General features: G+C 46.1%; 1 protein-coding gene across 1 annotated transcript in view; it reads right to left on the bottom strand.

Moving 5' to 3' along the window:
- Positions 1 to 469: 469 nt before the first annotated feature.
- Positions 470 to 13570, bottom strand: part of CSUI_009972 (condensin complex subunit 1) — a 20583-nt gene continuing 7482 nt past the window's right edge. Inside the window, exons 7-15 of the mRNA XM_068070079.1 lie at positions 13079 to 13288; positions 12100 to 12422; positions 9833 to 10830; positions 8629 to 9148; positions 5516 to 7657; positions 4086 to 4703; positions 3068 to 3758; positions 2415 to 2501; positions 470 to 1755 (exon numbers count right to left, since the gene is read on the bottom strand). Of these exons, the coding sequence (XP_067917942.1) occupies positions 1492 to 1755; positions 2415 to 2501; positions 3068 to 3758; positions 4086 to 4703; positions 5516 to 7657; positions 8629 to 9148; positions 9833 to 10830; positions 12100 to 12422; positions 13079 to 13288 (5853 nt within the window). The 3' untranslated portion in view covers positions 470 to 1491. The remainder of the gene's footprint in view (positions 1756 to 2414; positions 2502 to 3067; positions 3759 to 4085; positions 4704 to 5515; positions 7658 to 8628; positions 9149 to 9832; positions 10831 to 12099; positions 12423 to 13078; positions 13289 to 13570) is intronic.

Here is a 13570-nt window from a genome sequence, read left to right as displayed (position 1 = left end):
TGGAGTCGCACGATTGTCAAGAAAGTTACCCGTGCGCAACGAGACAGAAGAACCGAAGGCTTGTAGACTGGCAAAGTTCTTTCTAAGGCAGGTGAACAGGACGGTAAAAGAAGAGGAAAGAAAGGTATCTGGCGTTCTGTCGATGAGAATCTTGTGCTTTTGATCGTTTTTATCGAGCTGGTGGTGGGTCAATCCGCAGACCTATCACCCACAGCTAGGGTAATAAAGAGGAGGCGTTTACATATGTTATATAGAAATGGACTGAACTGAGTGTTGGTGCACCTGGAGTTTCAGAAGGTCCGTCGGTTCTCCATCTTCATCTACGTCTACTACGGTGCCTCTACAGCTGCCATCCCTTTATTGGCAAACTCTATCAGAGAGTTTTGTGCATTTTATTCCCATCTGCAGCGAAGAAAGGTTGATATCACAGTCAGAGCAGCACGAGCTTCTTTTTCTTCTTCGGATTCATAGGCCTAAAATCATGAGATCACGCGCAGCGTATCCCAGATGAGATTCATGCCTTAACAGCCTCCTCTCCGGAGATGTTCTTCTTTATAAGGCCAGCGAATACTAAGCCGCACGGTGGAACGTAGAAGCATCTTGATGGCCGGCCAAGTCAAGGGCTGACAGCTTTACACAACTCTTGTGTCATGCACGTCATCAATGGGACCAGGTCCCGAGTCATCGACACTGTTGCGTAGAGAGCCTCAAGCATACGCATCCATATGTGATAAGCAGAACCGCCTAGAGGTAGATAGAAGATGATCTGTAATACTCTTGGGACACAGCGTACACGAGGAAGGAAGTACAGAAGGTGAGAGGAAGAAACGTGCTAAACATCAGAGACATCCGACCCTTCCAGGAGCGCACAGTCTTGATGAACTTTAGTATACACACACATACAGCCAGACTAAAGGCGAAGACGTCCCAAGTTGTGCATAGCTACCTGTGAGCCCAAGCATTCCATTCCCCCCCGTAGCACTCCTGTGGTTGATATGGAAGGAAACATCTGGGTATCCCGTGAGGAGTCTTAAGATACATAGGACCTTTCAGAGAAAAGGATATTCCATTACCGACAGATCTGAATCGTTTTGACAGCCGCATGTACGAGGAAAACATCGAGCCAAGACGCCAGAAGTCCATTTCCGCGGGAGGTGGAGTAGACAGGAATGATAATATAGACACTCTTGACAAGTACAGATGGAGGAAGAGCCGTAGATAGGATCATAAAAGTACTAGTTTGAGTTTCCCTCTGTCTCCCGCGATGGAGATAGATGGACTAGTCTTGAAGTAAAGATATGACTGTCTTTCTTCCTCCCTTCTATTCTTTAGCCTAGAGATGATACCAAGAAGCACTTTCACCATCTTTCGTATCATTTCATCTTTCTTCCAATCATTCCTCTCATAGACAAACATATGTACATCTGTAACTATGCTGTTCGTCCCCCTCATTCTACGAAACAGATTCGTCTTTCTTCGTTCTCCTTTTCTTCATCTCCTTCTACTTTTTCGATTTCTTCCTTCTTCCTGAGCCTCTTCATCATCTTGGTCCTTCTCCCTTTCTCTTCCTTCTCCTGTTCTCTTCTGCTTCTCGACTTCTTCAGCGTGGCCCCGCTCTTTCCTGGGGGACGGGGAAGAAGGAGAGACACGCGGCGAGGAGACGGCAACAGCAGGCGATTTGGGCGCATCTCCCTCTTCATCTTGAAGCTCGGGTAATGCTGGGCATTCATCACCACGGGGAGGACCGTGTTCCTTCTGCACAAGATACAGACATCATCATCATTATCAAGGCAAATACAGAACAGGAAGAAAGAAGAGCATTCATACATGCTTTTGAAGAAAACTCGTTCCCCATCTCTCTTGTGACAGCAACGTATCAAAGACAAAGGAGGAGGAGAATATCAAGGTGCAGCTGAAAATTGAATGTTGTTCTTCTTCATGTTCCCTCGAGAGAAATTTCATCACATTCACCACTATATTGCAAACAGATATGCAGACGTACGTTGTGGAGAGAGAAACAGAAGAAAGGAAAGGATCTTCAGAGCGATTTACGTTACCTGGCAAGGAGGAAAGCGGGACAGAGCTAGGAGATCCTCTCTATGACAATGGAAGGGAAAACTGCAAGTAAACTGAGGGCTTTGCGATAAAAGATTTCGAGGTGACACTCACACGGAGGATATACACATGCCCATGATCGCTCTCGGAAAAAGACCCACATCTGTAGATGTAGGCATACATGAGTCATCCAGAGATAGATAGATAGATAGAGGAATGCCTATATATATATATATACATATATATTCATAGACGAAAGATCGTGGTAGACAGATGGTGTAAGCCGAAAGCATTGTTGAGAAGACTGAGTTCCTCTTTCTTCTGCCTGTGTGGCATATTCTGCGTTTGTCCTTCCTTACCTCTTCGAAATGGCTGTGTTCTTCTGTAGCGGCTTGAAGCTTCCTGTGAAGCTCCTCCATGACCTCACGGATGGCAGCTATATCTTGCTGATAACAAACCCAACAGCATACACGGTCAGGCATCATTCACATACCTCAGCTCGGAATATCTGAGTAGAAAAAGCTCTTTTCACCTCCGTGAAAGAGAAACAGCAATCCATATATGCACCTTCTACCCATCTGCCTATCTATCAATCTGTCTATTTATGTTTCTCTAACTCTCTACTCATCTATTCTTTTTTTTCTCTGCCGTGTATACGTATATACATCATCCTAAAGGGCCCACCTTAAAACGTACAAACGCAGGACATGTACACACCAACAAGAACGCAAAAATCTCGATTTTTTTGTATATATTATCTCCTTCATTCTATCTATAGATACTCTCCTAGCACGTTAGGTCGCAACAGCAAATCTTCTATCTTCTCTGCGTGACTCGACAGTCATAAGAGGTGTATCTACACCACGCCTTCAAGAATTGAAGGAGAGCCAACTTGAAAGGCTTTATCACCACCTCACTACATCTAACACTCTCTCTGTCTTTCTTATAAAACAATCAAGCCACCTTTCCTTCCAACCAGCCTTCCTTGACATCACCTCTCTGTCTTTCTTACCTGTGTTCCTCCTGATCCAGGACCACCACCGTCTATGCCCTTCTCTCCAGCATCTCCTCCTCCTACGATTCCTGGTGTGCCATCACCGCCGTCTTCACCCCCTCTCCTTCCCGGTCCACTGGCGCCCCCGGCCCCTGAACCACTTCCCTTTGTTGCGCTTGAAGACGATGCAGGTGAAGCACCTCCGCCTCCGCCAAACCCCCCCCGGCCTGAGATTCGAACAGCTACACGACGTAGAAGATCTCTCAGTTGTTCTTCTCCTCCGCCTTCTTCTCGTACTGCGACTGCGAAACGTATGAGAGGGAAACACGAAGACAGCTTTCGAAGAGCTTTCTCTAATTGCTGTGACGATAAACACACAGCCTTTAAAGCTTGGAAGTAGATACGCCTAGATGCGGTAGCTAATGCCGTGTTGTGATCCTCATCATTGAGAGTCTGAGGTGAGGTCTTCGTCGAGACAGAATCGCCTTCAAAGAGAACGATGGATGAATCATTCTCTTGATCTATAGTTGACGAAGAAGAGCTTGGATCACTTGAAAGAACCTCAGGGGGGCGCGGCCTCGAAGGAGACGAAGACGAAGGGAGATGATCGAGAAGATGTCTTGGGATAGGGAGAGCTGCGATGCGCTGGCAGATCTTCTCAATCAATGCCCTACTGTGTCGATGGTGCTTGACAAACTGAAGAAGAAAACTGAGGGACGAGAAAGAAACAAAGAAGGAAAGACATCACATGCGACGCCGCCATGAACGAGTTTCCCTCTTACTTTGGTCAGAGAGCCCTCAGCCTACGGTGAATAGGTATATATTGCATGATGGATAGCATGAAAGAAGGATGGACATGCCAGAAAGGCAAAAGGAGGAGAAGTCACAAAAGGGAGATACGTGGAGAAAACATTCCACGTGAAGATACCGAAGAAGATTATCGGGACAATGCATGCATGGCACCCATATCTTGATAAGAAGCCTGTCATATGGATAATAACCTCTATCGTAGAAGAAAGACAACTTGACGTCTTACTTCAACAATCTTTGTTGTTCTTCTCGGTTAGAAGGACAGTTTGACATCCGTTGATCTTCTGCTTCTTCCTCCTGTCCTTGTTGTTGTTCTTCTTCATCTTCTTCTCCTTCTTCGTCCTCTTCCTCTTCTTCTTCGTCTTCATCTTCCCCTTCCTTGGATCTTCTCTTATCTCCTCCACACTGTCCTCCCTTCCTCGTCCCACTACGACTGCTACTACCCCTGTGACTGCCTCTCCCTCCTGGGCCTTTCTTTCTGTTCTTTTCCTTGAGACTGTCTCTCCTTCTTCTTCTCCCCCCCTGTTGTTGTTGTTGGTCTTCGACTTCTCCTGCGAGTGTCGCTTCAGCTAGAGCAGCAAGGAGCTCAGGGAGATGATTGATAATAGCATGACTTCCTTTCCTTTCGACCTCATAGAAGAAGATCTCTGAAGCAGATTTAATGCGTACGTCGGTATCGCGTAATAGACGAAAGATCAAGACAAGGAGACGTCCCTTAGGCTTGATCATGCCATTCATTATGAGGTGCGTAAACACTTGAACGGCTGAGTGACGTACAGGAGCGTCTTCATCTTTTAAGATGTTGAAGACCACGTTATTGTATGGCTCTAAAACATTCGGGTGTCTGTCATTGAGGAAACAAAAGGAGAAGAAAACAAGAAGAATGAGAAAGAAAGTCTCAAGCCTTTTACTGTCTAAGCTTTCAGCTGGGATAATGGGAAAAATCCAACATGGCTACTCATGGCATTTCATGAGAGAACGCGAGGAGATAGATAGATAGATAGGCAGATAGATGGATAGATCCCATATACGTGTGTTTAGTTTCTATACAATTACGTCTGTATAGAGAAAGGGCTCCATAGATACAGACAACCCGGGAATACATAAAACACACTGTTACATACGTGTGTACAGAAGGAATTCAAAAGCATAGGCATTGATACGCCCAAGTAGGTAGGTACTCATGGAGATAACTACCATACGCGGACTGACATGTTTGAATGTACATGAAATACAGCAAATGAATAGACACCAGCAGATGTACGTGGACATACATAGTGGATAGATAGGTAAGGATATACCCAGAGAGCTAGTGGTGAATATATATACCTTGTTAGATACAAAGCGATGACAGTGCAAAAAAAAGACACATACACTGAGCTCTACCTGCCTCTGTAAGGCACCTGAATGATTCCGTCTCGTGCGAGGAAATACACGAGGTCCTCCCTCTTCTTCTCCGCGTGCTTTCGTGAAGACCACGGAGGGAACCCTGGGACAACAAAGTAGCGCAAGTCTCTCTGTTGTCTCGGCTATGTACACAAACTCCCTAAGTCTCCTCTTAGAACCTGAGAGCGGATATACATACAGCTCGGCTTATATTCGATTCCGCTCACAAGTGAAGCACGTCAATTTTGGAAAGAGAGAAAAGAGACATACCGACAGGTAAGATCTCCGTAGCATATGAGGAGAGTTTGCCTTAGAGCAGAGGGTAACCTGTAGGATGTCTTTGCAGTGCTCGAAGTAGAACTGCTGCTATGACTACTGCAGATGTCTTTTCGGCTTGCTATGTCTCCACTTTCTCTTCCTCTGATGTCTTCTCCTTCTCTTCCTTGATGCGGATTTGAATGACAGACAAGAACAACCGATTGTCCGTCTCCTCCCCCGGTTGTGGAACCCGCAGGGGTTGTAACAAGCCGGGCTGTACGTACAGGCGTCATCTCGGTACCATCTCCTCCTCTCTTGGATGAACAACCATGAGATGAGAGAAGAAGATTATTTCTTGGATTGCCTTCATGATCTTCCAGCATATGGATATCAGAACGAGCGGGGGTACTTAGGCCTGGTGTCGAGGGAGGGGGAGGATAAAGAGGGATAGGCAAAGGAGAGACCCCCGTGCTGAGCTCCCCTCGTTCGCCTGTTGTGGAACCAGGAAGAGCAAGAAGAGAGGTAGAGTACGGAGAAGAGAAAGCTTGGCCGGAAGATCCGTTCATCATAGCATTGAGAAACTGCGGGGATGAAGAAGAGAACGAAGAAGAGGAAGGAGTAGTAGTTTTTCTACTAAAGAGAAGAGAGATAAGTGCATGAAGAATTGTTGTTGTTTTGCATAGTTGAGATTCACAGAAGGTACGAGAAACTGTGGCGTATTTGCATAGAGAGATAACAGCAGCTGCGTGCAGTTCTGGTAAGCCTGAGATGTCTCTAACAGAGGGAGCAGAGGAATCCGAAGGGAAAGAAGAAGAAGAAGACGTCGAAGAATTCATAGGTGACGTCGCCATAGAAGAAGAGGAGTAATATTCGAGCATAGAGAAAGATGATGAAGAGGAAGAAGATGAGGAAGAAGAAGAAGAGAAGCTCAACGTAGCGGGGGTTTGGGAGAAAAGAGAAGAACAAGATGACACAGAAGAGGATGAGTCCGTGAGCCTGTAAGCAGGACGTACAGGAGTCTCTCCTTCTCCTATCATTGAGTTCTCTCTCAGTGGAGAAGAAAAACTCTTATTGTCTAGAGGCAACGCTCCCCCTCCATGTAGGTTATGATGAGGTGCGGAAAGCGACGAAGAAGAAGAAGGAAGATTCACCGATTTCTGGATAAGCCTTTGAGGTTCGAAAGCAGCAATAAGAATGAGGCGTTTTAATGGCCCGCCTAGGAGACCCGCGCCGACAACCTCTTGTTCGAGAATCTGTGCAAACATTTCAGCTTCTTCTTCTTCTTTTGTTTGCATACCCATATTACCTTCAACTGTCTGTACGGCTGAGTTTTCTTCCTGTTCATCTTCTTCCTCTTCTCCATCATCTTCATCCTCCTCCTCCTCCTCTTCAATATCATCGTCTTCTTCATTTTCATCTTCAGCATGCGTTTTCTTTCTGTGTTGCTGTTGTTCTTCCTCTTCTTCGCCTTCGGCAACGTCTCCTGATAGTAGACGACCGTGATTTCTTTTTTTCTTTCCAATCCTATCACTGCCTCCTTCATTCTCCTCCCCCACAGTTTTCTTCTTCTTCGTCTCTCTCTTCTTCTTCCTCTTCTTCTTATTCTCTCCTGAACACCGACTCCGCTGCTGCTGAAGTTTACTCCTCGCTTGCTTCACATCGGATTGTTGCTGTTCTAATAGAATACATACACGTAGAGCAACATGACCCGCCAGAAAGACTAAGTGCGCGACATGCCATAGAGACGGAGGATGACCTTCAACTGTCTTGGGCAATACCCAAGGACGCTTAAGATGAGAACCTCCTGTCAGAGAGGTAGAAGATCGTGAGGCGAGACTCGTGTTCACAGAAGAAGAAGAAGAAAGATGAAGAAGACTAGAGCCCGTCGGGGTTGCTCCGCCCCCTGCTGATGTGCCATTGTTATGAATGCGGGCTTCCCGTGATCCAGAGCATAGAGCAAGTAAAGATGTGCTTGGAGTCTTTCCATGAGAAGACAGAGGAAGTGGACTTCGTGAAGGAAGAGTGGAAGAAGAAGAAGAAGCCGAAGGCTGAAGAAGATGAGACAGAAGACTTGATAAAAGTCTTGTCCATAGCTGCTCTGGTCGAGGGCAATGAGCGAATGTCAGATCAATGACAGCTTGTGCTGCAGAAAACCTACGAGGAAGAAATTCATTTGGAAAGAGAAGAAGAACCAAAGGGAAACTCAAGAAGCCTGAAAAAAAGCCTCAGTTCACGTCAAGTCCTAACAGACCTCATCACCCTCTCTTCTTCAGGCTTCCCGTAGAAGATATATATTTAAATATGTAGATAGATAGATGGATATAAATGTAGACTTAAGTAAAGGGATATGATAGATGAGTTTTCCTGAGCGTATGTGTCGTTGACACCAGTGGACTACTTTCGTTCTGCTGTCAGTCAGTAAGATGATCACGCCAGCTGTAGAACTCCTTATTAGCGGGGAGGCGGGTTACGGCATAACGATCCGAGCATTAAGCAGTTTCTTGTGAGGATGTATGTAACAGGACGTATATATACACGCATGCACTCTTTCTCTTCATCACCAGGGCAGCCCCTACTTGCTTAAGAGAAGGCTCAGCACGACAACGTCGCGCACTGATTTTTCTCTCCAGTGGCACTTTCACATTCCTGTTTCATTGCTCAACCCAGGAGCATGAAATCACACATAGGTATGTATATATGCTTCAGGGGGTATCTATTCGGATACATCTACGTTTATAGAGTGGTCTCTGCAGGAGCGGAGAAGGGGAGAACGGAAACACATGTACACTAACAGGGAGTAGGTCAGTGTAGTTCATTCTTTGAGAGAGTATGGTTAGAGCGTAACATCTGACTAGATACATACATACATACATATCCATAGAGCCGTCTTCATACATACATATTCACACAGACCCATGTTGGCTCTTTCATATAACCGTGCACCTACACCTATCTCTCCAAATCCCTCCACTTCAGGTGTCACTCGGAACTACCTTTATAAAGGTACCGACCTACACAAAGATCATCTACGACTGGCATCTCATAAGGAGGAACATCACCCCACACAACATAACAAAGACAATCTTATCTCCTCTCCTCTCCCGGCCCCTTCCTGTCTGGCTAACCAGTTGACATCGTTCGTTCCGTAGTGAACCATCAGAGCATTAATCACAAGACTCGCTGTCCGACCGGTTTTTCCATCAGGCTTTGTGGCAGCAAGAATTCTACAGAGTTCAGCCACAATAAGAAACTGAGGCTTCTCTTGTCTCGCGACTTCTTCTTTTTCTCCCCCCTTTCTCTTCCCGCCCCCCCCTGATGACGTCAACAGACGGCTTCGTGTCGTCCTTCCTCCTCGTTGATGTAAGCCCCCAGGTACGGCCGAATACTTCAAATGCTGTAAGATGGCGCTCTGAAGAGTTAACAGCTGTGCGGTAGAAAGTTTGTGAAGTATCCCCACTCCTCCGGTCGATGAAGATGCAGAGGCTACTAAACTCGAAGAAGATGAGGTTGGGCTTTGAGAAGGGAAAGGAAGAAGAGAAGATTGAGGAGAATGGAGATTCGACGTCTGATGACTTGCTTGAAAGAGAAGACGTAATAGTCCCAGAGCACATCGGAGCATCGCGCTATCTCGTCCAAACAGAATACCTAAGAAAGAAAGAAAGACTAGTGCGTTGACAGGTTGTATCTCGTTTCCTCCATCTTATGAAGTCTATAGTGAACCATGACAGACCTCGGACCGCGGAGAGACATCAATCTATCACAAGGAGGAGGAGCTCGCCTCTCCTCAGAATCCCTGTTTTGCCAAGACCAGCTCAGACGATCCCTACCCTTGTTCCTCTAGAAGGGAGAGAGACATGGTCTCCCGGGGCAGATCAAGAACTTTACTTGCTCGAGACATGAACCTTCTCTCTGAGAAGTGTCATTACACCCCGTGATGAACACGATCGACCGTACGTAGCCGCCGACGGGTTTTCTACGCATGAAGAAGTGGACCGTTGTATGAGAAGTCTGCATATGAGACTTCTGTGCCTAGACAACATCTCTGCCTTTCTTCCTCCTTACACCTACATATCTTACCTCATCTCTTTTTCATACTTGCACATGTTCTCATATGTACTATTGCGAAGTCGTGCTAGTATGTATAGACACCTGGAGTTGTCCTCCTATCAAAGAACAACCCGGGGGAGGCCTCTCGCCCCTTGTCTCCTCTCCTCCCTGCCTCTTTAGTATCCCTTTAAGCATCACCATTCCTGTCACATACGGAGGAGTTTCTTCTTCTCCTCAAGAGACGCTCCCTTGAGAAGGAACAAGACGAGTAAGAAAACTCACTTGGTTGCATAGCAAGAGAAAAGAAGGAATCCGCAGCCTTCTTAAGTTCTGACTGGTGTGCTCCTATCCCTGCCACGCCCCCATGACCCCCTCCCGCTCCTCCTGTTCCACTACTACTACTTGTAGTAGCACTACTGCTTGTGCTGCTGTTGCCTGATAATGATAAGAAGAAAACTTTCTCAATGCATGCAAGAACCGTCATATCGCCATCAGCGACAAGCTCTAGAAGACGTCCTACGCCGAAACGATACGCGCCATTCACTCCTGAGTTCACTTCCGTATGTAAAAGAAGAAGAAAGAGAGGATCCGTAAGAGGTCGCGGTGTTGCTACCTTTCTCATCAATCTCGTCTGTTCTTCTTTGTCCTTCCTCCTCTTCTCCAAGGTATCATTCTTTCCCCCGCATTTTCTTTTCATGAGAGCCGTCGAGACTGAAGAATTCTTCGAAGACAGGGAGGAAGAAGAAGAGGAATGATCTGGTCTAGGGTCCCTATCGATACACGATTGGTTTGGAGGGGGAATTGCATTCTCGTCTGCAAGAAGAGATATCACCTTCTCTTCTTCTCCACCTTCTTCATGATCTATGGCAACATGACTCCTCACTTGGCCATCTTGTTCTTCTTCTTCCTCACCCCGTCTCCCTTCTGTCAGAGAAGGAATCTTTTTTACTACTCGGTTATCCACCTGAAGCTTTTCTTCTTCAGCTTCTTGCCTCAAGAAAGCATCTAGGTGTGCCTGTACCGAGCGATGTGAAGCCCACTGCTCATGGAAGAGTAACTGCTGTTGCTCTAGACTCTTCACGTCTATAAACAGACGGAAGAATTCTTGAACAAGAAGATCAGAGACAGCTGCACTACGAGAGAAAGCTAATCGTAAAGCACATTGAAGGGCTGGGAGAAGTCTTCGACGACGTAGTTGAAGAACAAGACATGAATCGATAAGAAACCTTAAAGCCGCCTTTTGGTCTCCTTCTGTACGGGAGAATAGAAGATCTTCACAGCTGAGAAGAACAGACCATTCACACTCATTACTGAGGAGATAAGGACGCGGAGGAAGGAAAAGAATGGTGGAGCAAAAGAGATAAAGAAAAACGTGTTACCTCGCTATCTGTACAGCCTGGGTTGCTGCTTTTCAACAAGCGGCTGTCTCTACAGATCCTGCACATGAAGGAGAGTTCCTGTCTCAGAAGGTAGAGAATACACAGATGGAACAAGCTACTCACTTAGATACTTCACTGGCCCCTTACAGTGAGAAGGGGGTGAGAAAATGAAGAGAATGAAAGAGAAGATGAAGAGCAACTGCGACAAAGTCAAGAGGAGGCTTCACTCAGGTCGAGTAATCGACACGATTGACGACTTCACGCCTGTAGCCATTTAAAATAACTCTTTTCAAATGATGTATGAAGAAGAGAGAAAGAGACTCTATGCGGCGAAAGGGGAATGGAGCGAAGCCTTAGTATACTAGAAAAAGTCCGATGATAAACAGAAGTCCATAAGATGCACTTCGACATGAAAGTCTAGAAGAGACAGGAAAGATTTCACGAGTAGAAGGTGACGAATTCACCCAAGGCAAGAAACCGAAAAGGTCACTCGTGCATACAACTGTGGCTGGTATACACTCATATGTGGGTACTTCCTCTCTACAGTTATGTATGAAGAGATACAGCAACACATCCGCATATGCATACAGGAACAAGACCGATGTATCTGTCTTTCTATTCTTGCCACTCAACACTCTTTACATCGAGGCGTGATATACTTGTACACGCGAACACATGTACATGCAGGTATGTATACGTATATACAGTACATGCACACATGTATGAGAAGGAAATGGGCCAGTTGATGTCTGTGAAGTGGAATGAGTGTCCAGACATGCACTGCCTGCAGCGACCCAGCTGCAACGTAGACACACGTACACCTAAGCAACGGAGAAGTGAAGATATTGGCCGTGGCAAACGACTACTAAGAAGCACTTCAAGAAGAACCTCACGTTCCTCTGAAAACAAGGTTTGATGTTGGGTTCTCGATTACGGAGAGGAAAGTTCTTTAGAATCAAGCTCTTCAGAGCGAGGCAGAGGAAGGAAAGAAGAGAGTCAAGTGGCTCGAAAGATGAAAAACGAAATGCGCGGAATTCCCTTTCCGACCTCTTCTGGAAGTTTTCATACCTTCATAGAAAGACAGAGACAGCCAGAGAAGATTCTTCCTACTTCTGCTCAAATCATTCAGGTGTACGTACACCTCTGCCGGGGAGATCGTAAAAGACTTACACATGAATAGCCTTGCTAAGGGCGCCTTCTGCTAATAAAATAAGCTCATCTACGTCAAGAATGCCTGAGTCTTGTTTTTTCTCTTCTCCCTTCGCACAAGTCTCCTGGGCTTCATCCTTGCCAGCTTCACCCGCCTTCGACGTCTCTTCATTTTGCTTGTCGCGCTCTTCTGCTTGTCCCTCTTCTCTCTCGTGCTTTGATTTCGCCTCTTCGTTGATTACTCCGTCTTCGGAACCTTCTTCTTCTATATCGACAACTCCCTCTCCCTTAGCCTCACGGCCCTTTGCTTGTCTTCTTTCCTTGTCCTCTTTCTCCTGACGTTCCTAGTTGAACCAAGAAGACAGAAATACGGAGAAAAGACAGTAGAGTCACCCCTATACTGCTAGTCAGGATTGTCTTCCGCTGCCCATGTCTTAGCTGCTCGTACTCTGTACATGCCGCTAGGTGAACCAAGTAGGAACAACCAGACAACGGCTAGCTTCAAGGGCGGTCGACTCTCCTCATCTGAGAAAGCAGTTGAAAGAATCGTGAAATGAACTATCTCGATGTCTCTAACTATCTATCAAAAAAGAAGAAAGACACCACACAATCACTTAGAGAACGAAGAGAAAGAGAGAGAAACACTGCTAGTGAATACACTAGAAAGCTGCATCGACGATATAGGAGAAAAAAGGGAAGCGGCTGAAAACAAGACTTCCAGATCAGAGATATGCACTTTAATTCTATCGTCAGTTTCATTGATGCAGAAGGAGATAAAAACCATCCATCTATAGAGGGAAAGTCTTTCTCGACATCGTGACGCCATCGCGCAAAACCCCGCTGATGCAAGAGCGAAAGGGAGAAGGAAGTCTTTGCTGAGATGTGTGGATTTGGCTTTCTCCTTGTAGTCTGGGATCTACAAAGATCGGAGATGGCTTTGCGTCACACACTCTCGCGTCATCTGAAGAGAGTTATTCCTGAGAGCTGCTTCCCTTTTTACCTTGATTCTTTTTTTCTTTTCATTCACACGTCGTCTCGTCTCTTCCCAGTCTTCTTCATCATTGACGAGTAAGAGTAGAAAGGGGTGATACTCGAGAACTTCTTCACTCATGCCTCCTCGTCCTCCTACTCCTCGTCCTCCGAGAAGAGCCTGATGTTGTTTAGGAGGAAATGAAGACGCAANNGAGAAGAGCCTGATGTTGTTTAGCAGCTAAATGTACAAGAGCTCCAAAGACACTCAGAGCTGCACACCGAACCATTGTGCTTTTATCATGAAGCCGTTCAGAAGCAGCTTGAACTGTACGGACAGCCGCTCCTACGGGTAAAGCTTCTTTTTCTCCTAAAAGATCTGCAAGAACCTTCAATGCCCATGTCCGTGCAAGGGGGGTCTTATCCTCTAAGCGAGAGAGAAGTTCGTTCACAAGACTTACTCTGTGAAGAGACCAAAAAGATCGTATTCTCTGTTGGGATTTCTCACGATTCTTCTTCTGTT

This window comes from Cystoisospora suis (genome assembly GCF_002600585.1).
Source record: "Cystoisospora suis strain Wien I chromosome Unknown contig_6458, whole genome shotgun sequence".
Classification (NCBI taxonomy): Eukaryota; Apicomplexa; class Conoidasida; order Eucoccidiorida; family Sarcocystidae; genus Cystoisospora; species Cystoisospora suis.
Note: the sequence above shows the minus strand (reverse complement) of the source record. Positions and strands in the feature narration are given on the sequence as shown.